This window comes from Gracilinanus agilis, chromosome 5, assembly GCF_016433145.1.
Source record: "Gracilinanus agilis isolate LMUSP501 chromosome 5, AgileGrace, whole genome shotgun sequence".
Classification (NCBI taxonomy): domain Eukaryota; kingdom Metazoa; phylum Chordata; class Mammalia; order Didelphimorphia; family Didelphidae; genus Gracilinanus; species Gracilinanus agilis.
In genome coordinates, this window is record NC_058134.1 from 300266184 (window position 1) to 300282928 (window position 16745).

Here is a 16745-nt window from a genome sequence, read left to right on the forward strand (position 1 = left end):
GAAATGTGGTTCTCTTTCTCTTGTAATCCTCAAACTCTCTTAACTCAATCAGCTTGCAGAAGGCACTTGGGGGAATAACATGATGCTACAATTAAATCTGGTCCTATTAGGTAAAACATGCCATTCCCTTTCCTGCTAACTTCTAAAAATGGGGACATTTAAAAGTTGGTCAGATCCCATTTCAGCATAAACTTCTCAGTAAGCCAAGTGCCTTCCAAGCCACAAAGGCAGGTTCTGCCCCTGTCCCTACCCATGATGAGAGGCCCAACTGACCCTCGCCTGGCCATGGCCTAGAGGAAAATGGAAAGTATGGCACACTTCTGGTATCCCCTCCCTAGCATGTTCCTTGCTTGGCTTGCCACTGGGCTGAAAAAAGCCAACTGAATGAAAATGGGAATAACAAGGTCATAGGAAGTGGTACCACAGGGGCCACCACTCTGGACAGCTCCCACCCAACCACTGCTGAGAAGCAAAGAAGATAACTCCATCATGGGTATGAAGGGAAGAATGGGCCAAAGGCTGGTGGAGAAAGCTTGTGCTTACCTCCCCTGCCCTCACTGGTAGAGGAAGGGACAAGCCTTTGACCAAAGGACTGGATCTCTTGTTGCTCTCGTCTGCTTTGTCCTCCTCTCTCAGCCCCTGTGGATGGAAGTCAAAGGCAAGGAGGGTCCTGGGCTCTCCTACTCACAGGGGCATCAATCAGCAGCACCATGCAGCCCCTTTGGGCCCGTGATGGCCTAGGCCAGTGATGGCAAACCTTTTAGAGGTATGGGTGATATGAAAATGTCCTGAGGTGCCCATGGAGGTAGAAGGGAGCAGCCCAGCCCCAAGTCCCTCTGGCTTTCTAGTAATGAACTCTGGTGAACTCTGTGCTGAGGTACAGTGGGTGTGCCCATAGAGAGGACTCTGAGTGCCCCCTCTGGCACTTGTGCCATAGATTCGCCACCATGGGTGTAGATCAATCTATCACTTTGCCTGTCCATGTTCTTAGTCTACCACTGTGACTCACTGCAGAGAAGCCTCTGGCTTGGACTTGCCCAGATCGACTGAGGCCAGAATTCTCACTGATTTCCAGAGTTGGAAACAATAACTGCAGCAACATGAGAAACATCCCATAGGGTCCCCTTTAAAAATCATGATGAAGACCAATGGAACCCCATGTTCCCGTAGGGCCACAGTTGATAGGAGCAAATTGGGAAAAAAAAGTGTCAAGACAACAAGGAGCAGCCAGGGCCTCTATTCTGGCCAAGACCTCACAACAAGGTCCTCGAGTCAGATTTCTTGGAAGCAGCTTTGGATGGAGTACGTCTCTTCTCCACTTCTTGCTGTATCTCCTGAGGGAAAGCACTGAGGTTCTCACGAACACAGGGGAGGCAAAATCTTTTCGAATAGTATAAGCTACACTCCTGAAAGACAGAAAACGGGAGTTTGTCCCCGACTTCTTTTTTAAACCCTTACCTTCTGTCTTGGTAGCAATTCTAAGGCAGAAAAACAGCAAGAGCTAGGCAATCAGGATTAAGTGATTTGCCCAGAGTCACTCACACAGGTAAGAAGCATATGAGGATAGATTTGAAGCCCATTCTTCCTGACTTCAGCCCTAGTTCTCTAACCACTGTGCCACCTAGAGGCCCTTGTTACTGACTTTTTCAAGTCAAGAGCTCAGGAGTAGTTGTCTTTTCAAAGTCCTCACTCAAAACACTAAAGTACCCCTGCTCTGGCCTGTCTTGGCCCAGTTCCTTCCTCCTCTCACCCTATGCTTCCCTCTGACCACATCCTTCCTACACCTGTGCTAGGCTCTCTTCCCTGACAATGCACCCTCCCCCATCCTTCTCATTGTCCCACCACTCTATCCCTCTCCCATCCCCCAGGACCTCTTTCTCTGGGATGAGGCCAGGACCAAGCAAAAACTGTAGAACCAGGAGAGACAGGGATGGACTGATGGGCCAAAGGAACACATGCTGTCAATCCTGCAAGGTCTTTGCCCTTCTCTTCACTTCTTGACAGGCCCAGGCTGAAGAAGCAAAGGTCCCTGTCTGCAAGTACAAGAAGGGCCATTGTCAAGAGGACATTGGCCTGGGTTGGTCTCCTCCAAAGGGCAGAAGAGCAAAGAGTTTGAGTTGTGAGAGGACCTTAGTGCCACTGAAGCCAGGAGACAGTCACAAATTCATAGGATTCAGAGCAGAGGCTTCTTCACTTCATTGGTGTTCGAGATCCCTAGGCAATCAGTCTGGTAAAGTCTATGGACTCTTCCTCAACATCATGCTTTAATAATTAAGGAAACCCTAAATGTCAATTAGACAGTTTTTCTTAGCCAACTTCACAGACTTGAAATCTAACCACAGACCTCCATGGACCTCAGGTCTGATCAAATCCAACCTCATGGAGAAATGAAACCCACAGAGGTCAGTGATCCAAAGCCCCAGATAAGTGTGAATGCAGGTCCCCAGCTCCAAATTCAGTGCTTTCTCCACTAGCTGCAATTTGAATTTTGAGTGATAATGAAACACATCCTGAAGGTGTCTCGAGTGACACATTTCAGTTGAAGAAGGCCAGGACCCAGAGCCAAAAGTGGTGGAGAGAGATTTAGGACTCCCCAGGCCTAAGGAAGAGCTTTCACCCACTGGGAAGAATGAAGTGAGCTGCCCAGAAAAGGAGTGAGCTCCTCAACCCCAAGAGTCTCCAGGTAGAAGTTGGACAACTCCTTGCTGTTGAGGAGAGCCCAGGTGGCCTCACACTGTAGCAACATTACAGCCTGGTCTGACCTGCCCGTGTTCCTTCTCTCCACGGTAGTCCTGCCCAACTCCGTAGCTTTGCCCTTTTCTCTTTTCTATCACCACCTTTACCCTGCCCTGGGAAGGATATGGGGGAGCTAGAAAGAAGAAATCTGTATCCTCCTATATTTTGATTAGCAAATAGAAAAAATCTTCCATGGCCCAGGGCAGCTACTTGCTGATCCCAGCTCTGATTGTACAGGAGTTTTTAGCCGATATAGAAGGCTTTTTGCCTAAAGGTCTGAGGGAGAGGAAGAATAGAACAGAGATCCTCAGTAAGGGCCCACACCCCGCAAAGGGAGCTTGGTAAACTAACTGAACTCCTACTTTTGAGTCCCTTGTCCCCTCATAGTATCACCGATCATGCCTTGATCATACATATTGCTCTTTGCCTTCACTCCTGTGCATATGCTGCTGAACAAAGGTGGAGAAAGTCAGAAAATTCTGCTGCCTGGATCCACTACAAACTTACCTTACACAGCCTCCACTGGGCCCTCACTCCTGCAGGTGATCCTTCTACACCTCCATGAATCCCTTCCCTTCACAGCAACCCTTCCAAGCCTCCCATGGCTCTTCCTTCCCCCCCTCTCTCAGCTGAGATCTTGGCCCCATTCTACAGAAAAAGTGTGATGAGCTTCCTCTTCTTCCATCTTTTTCATCTAATATCACTCAGATCTCTTCTCTTTTGCCTCTGTCTCTCGTGAAGTGGCCGTCCTCCTCACCAGCTGTTCAACTGATCCCATCCCATCTCCAACAGATCAGAATGCCCCCTCGGACACCCTCCTCTCTCCCTCTCTGTCAGCAACATCCCTACTGACTGTAGACTAGCTCCCATCTCCACCATCTTCAAACCCTGCCCTCTGGAGCCCAACTGCCTTTTCTGTCGAAACCCTTGAGAATACCATCTACACTTGGTGGTCCTTTCCTCTTGCTCTTATTGGCTCTCTATAGTCCAGCTTCTAACCTTACCATTCGGCTGGTTTCCCAAGTTTCCAAAGAGCTCTTCATGGTCCAATCAAATGGTCTTCTTTCAGTCTTCACCCGTTTCTAACCCGGCAGGCTTTCATTCTGCCCATCCCCCTCTTCTCCTCAGCATTCTCTTCTCTTCTCTGGTCTCCCTGACACTATTCCACACTGGCCATCCCACCTGTCTGGCTGATCCTCCTCCATCTCCTTTGAGCACAGCCTGGATGTTCCCCAGGACATTCTCCTGCCCCCATGGATTCAATGATCACTGCTACACTGATATCTCTCAGACCTACTTATCCAGCCCTAACCATTCTCCTAACTTCCAGCCTCACATCTCCAACTACTTATGAGGCATCTCAAAGTAGACGTGTGGACTCAATGAGTCCAAGGCTGAATTCAGTCTCTTTTCCCCAAACCCTCCCCTGCTCCCAGCCCAGCCCAACCCAGGTGTCATCCTCCATTCTTCACTTGCCCTTACCCCTCATATCCAATTTATTGACAGTCCTCTGGAGTTTATCTTTGTAGCATCCCAAATCTACCTAACACTCTTTAGGTATCAAGTCAGGACTCCTCTCTTTTTTGGAAAGTAGAACGAAACGGGCCTTTTTCTAGGCCTATGGCACCTCTCCAGTTCTCCAAAATTATCTACTGTGGCTAGGGAACTGCAGCCTCTCATTTGGCCAAATTCATTGCCCCTGTTCTCTTCTGAATTCTCCTTTTCCATCCCACCTTGATTCTATTGGCTTTCAAGGCAGTCATGCTGCCAGATAGCCATGGTTACCCCTTTTCCTCATTGCAATCTTTGTTTCTATCTTCAGAATTTCATTCTTGGCCACTGCCTACCCTCACAGGAGTATTTTAGACTACAAGATCCCACCCTCTCTCTTGCAACATCTTTTGGCCACAGCTTGGGTGTACATTGACCCATGCCCAGTTGTTCCTTCCTCTTCCTCCCAGTTGGCTCCCCACCTTGTTGGTCTAAATCAGGCCTAGAAGAGTAATTTCCCTAGTCACCTCCTTCACCTTGAAGGCCTAGTTATAATGGCTTAGATTTCTGTCCTCTGACTCCCTGCTGGCACTAGCTCAAATGCATGGCAGATTGTAGAGCAGTACGTGTTGACAGATGGGCAGATAGACAGATTGACTAAGAGCCTGTATTTTTCCCCAGGCCCAGCTAAGCTCCTAGGTCAGTGGGAGGACGGGCTCAGGTTGTGGGGAAGCGGGCTTCTCAGTCAAACTTAACAAATGTGTCTTAAATGCCTACTGTGTGCAGAGTCCTGGGCTCATCCCAGGGGGTGCAATGCCTAGCCAAGATGCTAGCCTACATGCTCTTACGAAGCACCCGAGTCTGGAAGGGAGAGGAGACAAAGATACAACTTCACAGAGGAGGGCCAAAGCAGGAAGGGCCAGGAGAGGGCATTTTAAGTTAGGGGAGGGCAAAAAGGTCCAGAGTGGATGTATGAAGGAAAGTCAATGAGAAAGACAGGACAGGAAGGCAGCGCCAGCCTGCCTCGGCTTTGAATGCTAAGCAAAGGGCCTGGACTCTTGTTCAGTGAGAAATAGGGAGTGTGCAGATTCCTGAGCAAACACAGGCCACGTCTATACCAAAAAAAAGATTAGCATGCCAGGAGCATGAGAGGTAGGTGGAGCAGGGGAAGTGAAGGTGGGAGGAATCCTAGAGGTCTAGTGCGGGAGTAGCCACGGGGTGGTGAGAGGAAGAGATAAGTGTGAGGCAGGGACCACGGGCCTTGGAAACTACTAGGGGAAAAGAAACCATAGGAGAAGAGCAAAACAGGTTCAAACTTTTACAGCCCCAACCTGCCGCCCTGCCATCCAGGGGAAGGAGCCCGAGAGGGACAATCAGAGCACCTAGCTTTCAAATCCAGTTCTGTGCCTTCTGACCTAACAAGTCAGCCATCCTCTCCATTTGTACAATGAAGAGTGGGCTACAGGTGATTGCTATGATCCTACAAGAAATAATGATGCCTGATGGGAATGGTGCTAGGAGACAGCTAGAGAGAGTGGTGGGACACTGTGGAGCAAACTGGCCAAGGAAAGCTGCCCCTTGGCAGAGGGACAGTCAGCTCTAGGGCTCACCCCCAAAGACACTCCTGGGCAACACAGTCCAAGGCCGCTGCCTGCCTAAAACTATCAACCCAAATAAATATGCCTCCATTTGTTTGTTCACACATACACACTTTTATCTTGTGCAGTGTTCTCTAGAGCTTGCCATATCAAACAAATGATTCTTTTAGGATGCAAAGCACAAAGAAGGCAGGCTTTGATGCTGTCTCCACGGCTCAGGCCTCACTCATTCCTTGCCTGATTTGTGTTTTCAAAGTGACCTTTTGGACCCTTGGTTTGCTCAGCTGTCAAATGGAAATAACAGTCCCTTCAGAGGGCTTGGAGGGCTAGGAAGGCTGTCGTGCATCACAGAAACATGAATTTCCCTTCTTATCCTTTGTGCCAGGCTTCCTTTCACTCGCCTTCTGTTGGGGCAAGGGATACCAGGAATGGCAGCTCATCTCTAAACCTAGTTTACACAGTGCTTTGCTGTTTTGTCTCACCAGATCCCTACAAGCACCCAAGAAACCAGGCAATGTAAAAGGGAAGCATCTGAAGGGACCAGCTGGTCTAGCCATCCCCAGTTCCTGCCTTGGAACTACAAGATTCCTGACAAATCATCCTCAGACCTCCAAGGAAGGCCCCACCACCAGGACTACCCATTCTCTGTGAAAGTAGCACCCCTGGGGAAGGGGACAGAGTTGGGAACCAGTGTAAAAGTAAAATTTGGGAAATGCCATCTAAAAGTGTATATATTTCTATGGACATGGAAAATGTATCAAACTACATTTCCCGTGATCCAACGTGGTCCAACTGGTTTCCGTTTCCGGGTTTTTGGGCTTGGGGAGGCCTACGTCTTGACGCAGGGAAGTTTATAATCTCCTGGGTTAGGAGGGCTCGCCCTCTTGGCCAGCAGATTCGAGACAGGAAACAGGAGACAGTAATGGTGAGGGCGGCGATTTTGAATGCTTACAAGCACGTGGTCTAATAACTATCAGCATGGCTTTAATTAAATTACTAATATATATATATTTATACCAGCCTTTATCATTTTTAATATTTATACCAGGAAGTCTGAACTGGAAATGAGGCTCCACTCTTCCCACCTGCATGACCTTGTTGGGACCTCAGGCTCTCCTCTATTACCCAAGATGACCTGCAAGGCCCTTCAAGTCTGTAATCCTCAGATAGCTCAAAAATAACTTCCAGTTGTGTCACCCCTTCATCCTGCACTTGGAACCCACCAAAAAGCCCCATTTCTGGGCAAGCCAAGCTAGGTTTTATGAGCAAACTGAAACAGCCAATGTCATACCTGCGGAGTCAGTGCCAGGGTTGGGAGTTAAGCTCAAAGCCAATGTCCTTCCCCAGCCTGCTCCTTTTTGGGGAAGGCCTTGCTAAGGGCAGAGAAAGGTCAATTCTCCTCATCAGGGAAGATGTGTGGCTCTCCTCCCCTCTCCCCAGGCATCCCGGGGGGCTGGGACCCCAGCGGTCACATGCTGCTCACCTGGCTCACACACACCAGCTTCCTGCAGAGGCTACACGGTGAGCCCAGGATCAGAAATTTGTCTTTGTCCGAGGTGAAAGGATCCTTCAGTACATGGCATTCCTCTAGGAGTCTGCAAGAGGAAAATCCAGAGCAATGATTCCCTGGCTTGGGGCCTGGGGCTTCCTGAGCTCTTGATCCCAGAAATTAATGCACCATTGGCTGAGAGCTTTCTCTAGCAGCCGTAGAGGTTGGTGGAGAGTGGAGGACCAGCCCTCTCCGAGGGATGACAAGAAACTGAGGCCCAGTGAAGAGAAGGCACTTGCCTAACACCAAACACCAAGCACTGTGCCTAAAGCCTTGCATGCCCTCGCCATAAAATGGGTATCAAAACAGTGGCTCTGCCAAACTCCCAGGAGGTCAAGGGAACATACTTTATGAGACACAGGCTGTAATGTCGCAGTGCCTCCAGGAGCTGTCCTCACCATAACTCAGGGCATCAGGCTCTATTACAGAAGCCTTGCCCGAGGGTCACTCGGCTAGTGGCAGAGACAGAGGCTGACCTTGGGTTTGCCTCCAGACCCGGGGGGGGGGGGTCCTACCTCTGTGGGTGACCCCTGCTCCTCTGGAAGGAAGGTGGAGTTTGCCAGGAACGTCGCAGAAGGGAGGAGCAGCCCAGCTGTCTGACAAAGTGAGAGCCACCCAGCTTGTGAGCTCAGTTGTCTTTGCTCCTGGCAGGCAATCTAGCAAGCAGCACTGGTTCCCAACTCTGTCCCCAAGCCCCCACCACAGCAGCAGCACATGGCCCTGGCCTAGGCCACCCCTGTGGACCTCACAGGGTCTGGCTGCTCCAGGCACAAAGGGCTCCCACCAGGCTGGCTGGAGTAGTAGGCACAGTAAGCTTCTGTGATGGAAGGAGCACGAAAAGCCATAAGCCAAAGCGGGAAGAGATGAAGCTACTATCACCAAGGGCCTTAGAGCTCAAGGAGTGCTCCTCCCAGAAAGTGGGCCCCTTCATCTCACCAGCCATCCTCTATCTTGGGAGGGGAGCGGGCTTAATCTCTAGAGCACCCCCAATCCCAATGAGTGACCAACACATTATCCTTTCTACTTAGTACCCAAGCCCAAAGAAGACACGTCCATCATGGAGCGCACTGAGAGGGCAAGCACCCCTTTAGCTGACCTCTGATCACACTTAAAGGCACAAACAGTGCTCGGCTTTCAAGAAACACGCATCTTCCCCTAAGCTATGTGACCTGGCCCTGGGCAAGTCCTCTCTTCTCTCTCGGGCTCAGTTTCCTCAGCTGTGAAACGGGAACCACCCATCTACCACCTAGACTGGTGAACTTCAAGGTCTGCAGAACCCACTAGTGTCTCACAACAACCTTGAGAAGCAGCACTATTGTCATCTCCGTCTTACAAATGAGGAAACTGAGGCTGAGAAAGCTGAACTGCTAGGGTCCTCCCCGTGGCTGGGCAGCATCCAAGACCAGAGTGGTACCCAGCTCCTCCTGCCTTCCCTCAGGGGACCACCTTGTGAGCCCCCTTCAAGATCCTCTCTACCTCTTCTCCAGGACCTGCAAGGCCAGTAGTCTGTCCCAAGGCAGAACACCTCTTTATAAAGACTGAGCCTCTGGCAGAGGAGAGCTGACACACAGAGCAACGCTGCCAGGAGCGGCTCCCACACAGCTCTAGGTTACCCTTCTCAGAATCCCGACAGCAGAAGATTGTCGCAAGGCAGGGAGTCTGAGTAACAGTTTCTGCCCACATCCAGCTGTCTGAAAACACTGGGTACATCAGGAGAGAGTGGTTGGAGATGAGAAGATCACAGTATCCCCTACCTGCCCCCCAAAGGAAAGAGTAAAGGCCACCCCATGGAGTATTCAATGTTTCTTCTCATGTTGGTCAGTGTCCATAGCCCCTTCCATACAAAAAAGGCAGTAAAGCTCTAAAATAACATATTTTCTAGCTGCTCGTTTTCAGTGTCAAAAAATGGAGGGGTGTCCATCATTTGGGGTCTGGCTGAAGAAACTCTGGTACATAATGTGAAGGAATATTACTATGCTATCAGAAATGTGGAAGGGGATGGCTTCAGAGAAACCAGGGAAGACTTGTCTGAATGGATGCAGAGGGAGATGCGAGCAGGAGAACAAGGAATACAAAAGACACCACGATGACAACCTTGTAGAAATGAACAACTCTTTTTTTAAGACATTGGTCAGCGCATGGGGAACCATGATAGCAGAAGCCGAGCCAGGACCTAACATACAGAGGGATTTCTGAGCAGGGCCAAAGTAGGAATTTGTTTTGTCCTTCTGCTTCTGATCACAAGAGTTTTGTGGGGGAAGGGGAAAGTGGGAGGTGAAAAAAATCGATGTTTGATCATCAAAGATAATTTTTTTAACTAAATTTAATTAGAATCCCAAGCATGACTCCCACCTGTCTCCCAGCTCCAAGACTATCATCACCACTTTCTTAGGACTCAGATCCCATTAAAATAGGAGAGGCTATTGTTAGCAAACAAAATGCTTAGGAAGACAATGCAAGGCTTTTCTGAGGAATTTCACTGAAATGGGCGGAAAGAAGGTATGGCCTTAGTCAGGCCCAGGCCCTTGACCAGGCTCCTTCTTGGGTCAGCCTAGTCAGGAAATACAGGGAAAGCCCTCAGTTAGCCTCCAAGCACCACCAAAACACCAGCTACCACGGAGGTCACTCTTAGAGCACCCCAAGGCCATCACTGCTCTGGAAGCCTTGGTTTATTTGCTACTTCCCACAGTCCTGTGGAAGTCACAAATGAGGAGACTGAGGGCCAGAGGAGCAAAAAGGACACAGAGTTTTAATAAATGCGTGACCTCACCAGTCACATGCCTAGTACATGCAGTGAACTGCTAGAAAATAATCCCAGACCTTCTGCTCCCCAATCACTAACTGAAATAAAAACTCTGGTTTATATTCTCCATCCTCTAAACCCCACAATGAGAGAGAGAAAGGGCAGAAAGGGCCTCATTTTACACATCAGAAAACTGAGACCCAGGTAGCACAAGACAAGTTTACAAAATCAGCAGTGGAACAAAATGAGATTGTGCCCAGCCTTTTCCCATTGAAATCAGTTTGAGGAACATGGGGAAAATGGCAAGGTCTACTATGGGTACAAGTGCCAGTCATCAACCTGCATGGGGAGCAAAAACTCTCCAGGCTACTCTGAGCACTGTCCCGAGTTGATAAAACAGTTTTCCAATATTGCTGGGCCCAGAGAGGATGTTCCTTTGCTGAAGAGGGTCTCATTTCTTCACGGACAGGTTTGGCCTGGGCACAGCCACTAGCCCAAAATAAAGTGAGGTCCCATAAATTTCTTCTGCTCATTTGATATTTCATCCTGTGACCATATCTTGGAACGAATTTCAACATAGCTGTTAGCAGCCAACACTGCAATCTGGACTAATGGGATTCAGACTGAGGAAAATCAAGGACATACAAGCCTTTTCTCCCTTATCCGAGCCCCGGAGAAGTCTGGAGCAGCGAGAGAGGAGGGTTCCAAGTTCATGGTCTCAGCTCCCAAGGGTAGGCCCACTTATAAAATCATTCTAATTCCGACAAAGCCTGGAGTATTCTTCTTCCACCTCTGCCCTGTACACAAAACTAAGGAACTGTAGCATGTCAGAGTTGGAAGGAGCCTCCAAGGTCATGTAGGCCAATATCCCCAGTGATAAATGGCTAACTCGCAGTTCCACAGCTTTCTAAGCTTTCCAAAGCATGTTTCTCCTTCAAACCTATGAGATTCAGGAATACTAATATTACTCCCCCCATTTCAGAGATAAGGAGACTCAAGTAGAGAGTCCATGACAAGTGTCCCATCATATTTCTTCCTAAACAAGGGTGTTAAGCCTGGGAAGGAAAAGAAGGCAGATGGGAAGACATGGAGACCTACAAGATATCTGACTATGCCTAAATAGAAATTAAAAGTAAATGGCTTCTCGAACAAAAGAATTGTGGCATTCAGGAATAGATGCAAAACTAGGGAAATAGGGTGTCTGCAGAATCCCTTGAAAGTTCCAAAATCCCAAAGTGCCTTGATGATCCCACTACCTGTTTGGTAGGCAGAGAGATGATCCCACTACCTATTTGGGGGTGCCCCTTCACCTCGAGTTTCCAGAGGCCACACTTCCCATGGGTATCTTCCACCTCAGCTTCAGGGAGCTCACTTACTCTTTGATAATCCACTGCATCTCACATGGCTCTGTTGGGTCAGTCTGGCAGCTAAATTGTTAAAGCCAACACAATCATATAAGCGCTGACTCTGGCTTTCCAGTTTGCAACTCTGTCCAACCTCTATACATACACTTTTCAGCCTCTTTTTGACTTTCCTCTTCATCCATTAGAATAGAAACTTCTTAAGGACAAGACTGTCTTTTTGCTTGTATTCGTATCCTCTGCACTTGGCATCTAAGTAAACACTTAATCAATGCCTCTAATAAACGTTTGGCACCAATTAAGCAACTCTAAGAAACGGTTCTGGTTAATGTTTTTGTCCATTTCCTATGATGCCTTTGGCGTGATAGACAGAATCTTCTCATCTGGAGCCCTTCCCTGCATTTGTTCTAGGGACTGACCTTTGCTCTAATCAGTCTGAGCCAGTCAGTGATCAGTGACCACTGTGGGACTGCTGAGGGCCTGAAGGAGAGGGCAGGGGCTTCAGCTCTTGGCTGCTGCTTTACTAGACTGCCCTGTCTTACACCAAGACCCTCCAACAGAATAAAGTCTGCAAGAACCTTCCCTCTGCTGCCTCAGCCTGCGAAAGCCAGAAGCCACCTCCCTCCACAAGGAGGCCCAGGAAATGGGCTTGAGGGGAGAGCAAAACGCTTGTTTTAATCCCGCCAGAGGGACTTCATCCCTCACTGGTATTGGTTTCCTGTAAACACGACACACATTGTCCAATAGTACCGTCAGTCAGAGAGATTCTCCCAAGGCAGATACTTACACAACATTATGGGTGTTGGGAGGTTTCTGCCCCACATAGCTGTATGGTGCGGTCAAGCCACATAACTGGCATTCAAACATCCCTTTGGGCTCCTGCTCACTGGGAGACGTCATCTATATAATCAACCAAGAAAAGCAACTTATGTTCTGAGGAAAGAAAGTTTTTCAAGTTGTATTAACAGCTGGGAAAGCACACAGTAAAATGAGCTCTTAACTGATCTTTATGCCAGTTTTATAAGGTAAACAAGCAGGGATTATCATCCCTTTTGGACAGATGAGGAAACTGTGCCAGGACTCTTTCCAAGACACCCTACTGCAAGCCCCCTCTACGTGGGTCCAATGATCACAAATATTCTCAAGGAAGCGCCCCCAGTACTGTAACTCCTCAATCCCTCTGCATTCTGATACACAGAGCCCTTGGCCAACAAGACCAAGGGCAAAGTTCTCTCCAGACATCAGCAAAGGGGACACAGAGAAGTCTATCCTTTATCCTCATCATCACCTTCACCAACATTTATCTTCAACCGTGGATGATTGTGAACCAATTATCTTTTGGGGGAAGTCACAAAGGAGGGAGAGGCCACTGTAAAGGAAGAGTACTACTCCTGCCCTAGGGACACAGGTGGGTTCAAGCCCTGTCCTAGATTGCTGGGAACTAGGAAGACCAGGGAAGGCATGGCAGAGTTCACATTTGAGTGAGATTTTAAAGGACAGGGAAAATTTGGATACATATTAATAACCCTTATAGGGGGCAGCTGGGTAGCTCAGTGGATGGAGAGCCAGGCCTAGAGAAGGGAGGTCCTAGGTTCAAATCTGGCCTCAGACACTTCCCAGCTGTGTGACCCTGGGCAAGTCACTTGACCCCCATTGCCTACCCTTACCACTCTTCTGCCTTGGAGCTAGTACACAGTATTGACTCCAAGATGGAAGGTAAGGGTTTAAAAAATAATAATAATAATCCTTACCTTTAAGGCTCCCCATTGGAGCACACACACCTGAGCTGGGAAAATGTAGTTAATTCACTAGCATGATCAATCCATCCCCCTGCAAGCTGGCCTGCTTTCACACCACCAAATCGTACAAAGATGATGATGGCAATACTGAATTCCACAGCAACAGCCAAGATACCCAAAGATCTAGGGGAACTAAAAGTCTCCCCTGTTAGAATGAGTTCTGAGAGGGCAGGAGCTGCATCCCCTGTATGGGGCACAAAGTAATGCTTCTCAATTAACTGACTGTCTGATGTCCATTGCCTTTCACACATCACAGATCACGGGCTCCCACATAAAGAGCTGCAAGGATCTCAAAAGCCATCGAGGCCTCATCAGATGTTCAAAGAACCAAGGCTCAGGTGGTCACTGACAGGACAATCCTGTGCCAGCTTGCTGGCCTCCTCTCTTCTCCCTGCCCTCCACAGTTAGGTCCTGGGATGGTTCTGCTGGGGTGGGAGGTGGGGGCTGCAGAGGGGGGCAAGATATAGGCATCAACCATGGCAAACAAAGCGATGGCTGTTTTCGCTTGATGACATTCACTAGTCACAGAGGGTCTTCTCTCAGTGTATTTGGGAGAAGAAAGTAATCAATAGTGCTACCCAGAAAAAGAAGAAAAGTGATCACTGAAACAGGGTTTTTAATGCCTAAAAAAGAAGGAAATTCAGAGGCAAAAGCATGCAGAGCAGCTTTACAAGTCAAGCACTGAATTTAGGATCTTCTTTCTTCGAGGATGTGAGCCACAAAGAACAGATTCATAGTCTGGTGTACAATCTTCCTTTCCTGGTCTGTGCAGATAAAAAATGCACATGTTGTTTGGTTTTCCAATGAAAGTTCACCCAAGAAATTTAAAATGAAGGGAAAAGGCCCCTTAGTCCCATCTAAAAGGGAAGCTGAGGGAAGGCCAAGGCAGCAGGCAGTCAGTAGGCCAGGGCTGCTGCTGTGCCTTTCTCTAGGCTGGACCTTAGGCCCCATTCCAGCTCTAACTCACTTCCAGGGCAGAGGGGATACACTGAGTCAGGGCACAATCCCAGGAATACCCAACACAGAGCCATGGGACAACCAGGAGGTTGCAGTCATGGCGTTGGAGAGTTGGGTGTAAGAAGACAGGGAAGGGGGGAAGGGGTCAGGTTATGAGGGGTTTTGAATGCCAAACAAGCATTTTGTATTTGATGCTGGAGGCCATAGGGAGGCCCTGATGTAGAACTGAGCAGGGGGTGAAATGGGGCTGAGGCTGGAGGGAAACAAAGGGGTGTGAGGGTGGGGGGCGAGGAAGGAGCACCTTCTCTACACTGTGGTGCCTAGGACGGTGTTACATGTGGGGAAGAGCAAGGCAACCAGTCTGGCTGGACCTAGGGCTGTGAACAGAGGGACGGAGAACCAAGTTGGAAGCCGTGGAAGGGGCCAGGCTCTGAGTTGGATCTGATGTTTGCGGGCGGCAGGGATTCACGGTGGCTTCTGGAGGGAGGACAAGAGGCACACACAGCTGTGAGAGGCAGGGCTGAGACTGACTGGGTCAGATTCTTCCCTCAGCCCATAGGCCTACAGGCTCCTCACTGAACCGCCTCCACCCCAACTCGCCCCAGAAGCAGCCTCCCTTCCTAAGCTGTGGAGGGATCCGAGGGCCAGAGACAGCGCTGAGGGACACCCTGGGGGCAGGAAGCCTTGGGCTCAGCTTTTCCCCCACATATGTTAGCTCCTCCGTAAAATGGGCAGCTCCCTCGTGGACTACCAAAGGCTCTGCATCGTCTGCCTCCAGGGCCTTGCAACCCACGTCTACTCCTGGATTTCCAAGCGCCTAAGGGCATCTCCCCGCAGGGCGCCCACAAGCTCACATTCCGGGCCCTTCTAACAGCACCGATCGCCCACCAACCTTTTCTACGTTCCCCGCCCGTCATCTCTAGCCCCGGGCCTCACAAGTATTCTAGTCCCTGCAGCAGGCAGGCGGCACCCCCTCCACCTCGACCCAGAGGGCGGGACCTGGCCGGAAGCAGGAGGACCGCTGAGAGCGGAGCACAGCACAGCGGTCCGGAGCAGTTTCCCGCCCCGGACAAAGTGCAAATTCGAATAAACACGCGCAAGCGCGGCAGGCCCCTTCCCCGCCCTCTTCCGTAGCCTTGCCCCGGGAACGCTTACCTCCCTAACCCGCTTCTGGCACTCAAGGTGGGCCGCCTGAAGTCCTTCCGGAGCGGAGTAGGGCGGGGCGTGACAGGCCCAAAGGAGGGTTACCCCGTGGATACCTAAAAGCCCGAGTAAGCCTCACCCCGCGCCCGGTGTCCTCTCACGCGCACCCCCCCCTAGAAAACGTTAGCCCCGCCCCGGCGCCCTTAAACTCGCAGGCCTCATCCCCGGGGCACCCCCGCCTAGAAAATGTTAGCCCCGCCCCGGCGCCCTCATACGCATGCCCATCTCAAAGGCATAAGCCCCGCCCCGGCGAACTCTCACACGCAGGCCCCGCCCTCTCAATCCTCTCAAAAATAGACCCAACCCTGTTTCTTCAGACCATTCCTCTTCCCTCCTTTTCTCCTAATCTTCCTTCTCCTTCCTTCTCCCTCCCTCCCTTTGCTTCCGTCCTTCCCTAAAATGCACGGGTATCTCACTATCTCCACTAGAATCAAACCGGGAGGAATCATCTCCCTAGCATGTAAAACCCTTCACCACCTACCCCACCTCTCTGGTTGTGGTTCACTTCACACACCACTCTCCCACCTCCTTGCTGTTCTCTCCTCATTTCCAGACTCTGAGCCTTCACACTGACTCAAAAATGTCTTGTTCCCAAAGAGATAATAAGGAACAACTTGTACAAAAATATTTATAGCCATGCTCTTTGTGGTGGCAAAAAATTGGAAAATGTGAGAATGCCTATTGATTAGGGACTGGCTGAACAAATTGTGGTATCTGCGGGTGATGGAATACTATTGTGCCAAAAGGAATGATGAACTGGAGGAATTCCATGTGAGCTGGAAAGACCTCCAGGAAGTGATGCAGAGTGAAAGGAGCAGAACCAGGAGAATGTTGTACAGAGACGGATACATTGTAGCACAATCAAATGTAATGGACTTCTGTACTAGCAGCAGGACAATTCTGAGGAACTTATGAGAAGAACACTACCCACATTCAGAGAAAGAACTGTGGGAGCAGAAACACAGAAGAAAAACAACCGCTTGATCACGTGGGTCAATGGGAATATGACTTAAGCGATCACCCTGATACAAATATATAGAAATACAAAAACATAGAAATAGGTCTTGATAACATGATTACACGTGTAAAACCTGGTGGAACTGCTTGTTGGCTACAAGAGTGGGGTAGGAGGGGAGGGAAAGAACATGAATCATGTAACCATGGGAAAAATTTCTAAATCAAATTAAATAACATTTTTCAAATTAAAAAAAAAAAAAGAAATGTCTTGTTTCCTGAGCTGGCCTCGGAATCACTTTGAAGCTAGTGTCCTTCCTATGACTTGGGCCGATGGGGCCATGAAAGGATACC

General features: G+C 49.5%; 2 protein-coding genes and 1 long non-coding RNA gene across 4 annotated transcripts in view; 1 reads left to right on the forward strand and 2 right to left on the reverse strand.

The window, feature by feature from the left end:
• The window catches only part of PPARA (peroxisome proliferator activated receptor alpha), a 78949-nt gene extending 72515 nt beyond the window's left edge, over positions 1 to 6434 (forward strand). The window contains exon 7 of one of the 2 annotated variants that reach the window (XM_044678443.1): positions 6311 to 6434. In XM_044678443.1, the coding sequence (XP_044534378.1) occupies positions 6311 to 6345 (35 nt within the window). In that variant the 3' untranslated portion in view covers positions 6346 to 6434. The remainder of the gene's footprint in view (positions 1 to 6310) is intronic. The other variant, XM_044678441.1, reaches the window with a different exon arrangement.
• On the reverse strand, positions 538 to 12378 carry CDPF1 (cysteine rich DPF motif domain containing 1). Its single transcript, XM_044678444.1, has 3 exons — positions 12266 to 12378; positions 7309 to 7420; positions 538 to 1406 (listed from the first exon to the last, which is right to left on the reverse strand). Exons 1-3 carry the CDS (start codon positions 12376 to 12378, stop codon positions 1254 to 1256), a joined length of 378 nt encoding a protein of 125 aa, XP_044534379.1. The 3' UTR covers positions 538 to 1253.
• A 1517-nt stretch (positions 12379 to 13895) lies between these two features.
• Positions 13896 to 15532, reverse strand: LOC123250511. The gene is made up of 3 exons (XR_006506403.1): positions 15390 to 15532; positions 14536 to 14711; positions 13896 to 14041 (listed from the first exon to the last, which is right to left on the reverse strand). It is a non-coding gene; the product is annotated as an uncharacterized LOC123250511 (long non-coding RNA).
• Between the last annotated feature and the right edge of the window lie 1213 nt (positions 15533 to 16745).

Bases quoted from the DNA above. Each gene is read 5' to 3' on its own strand.
- CDPF1 (XM_044678444.1), bottom strand. From the start codon at position 12,378: ATGACGTCTCCCAGTGAGCAGGAGCCCAAAGGGATGTTTGAATGCCAG. The intron at 7,421-12,265 runs GTAAGTATCTGC...TTCCTCTTGCAG, and splicing joins CCCAACACCCATAATGTTGT to ACTCCTAGAGGAATGCCATG. The intron at 1,407-7,308 runs GTGAGCAGCATG...TCTGTCTTTCAG, and splicing joins AGCTGGTGTGTGTGAGCCAG to GAGTGTAGCTTATACTATTC.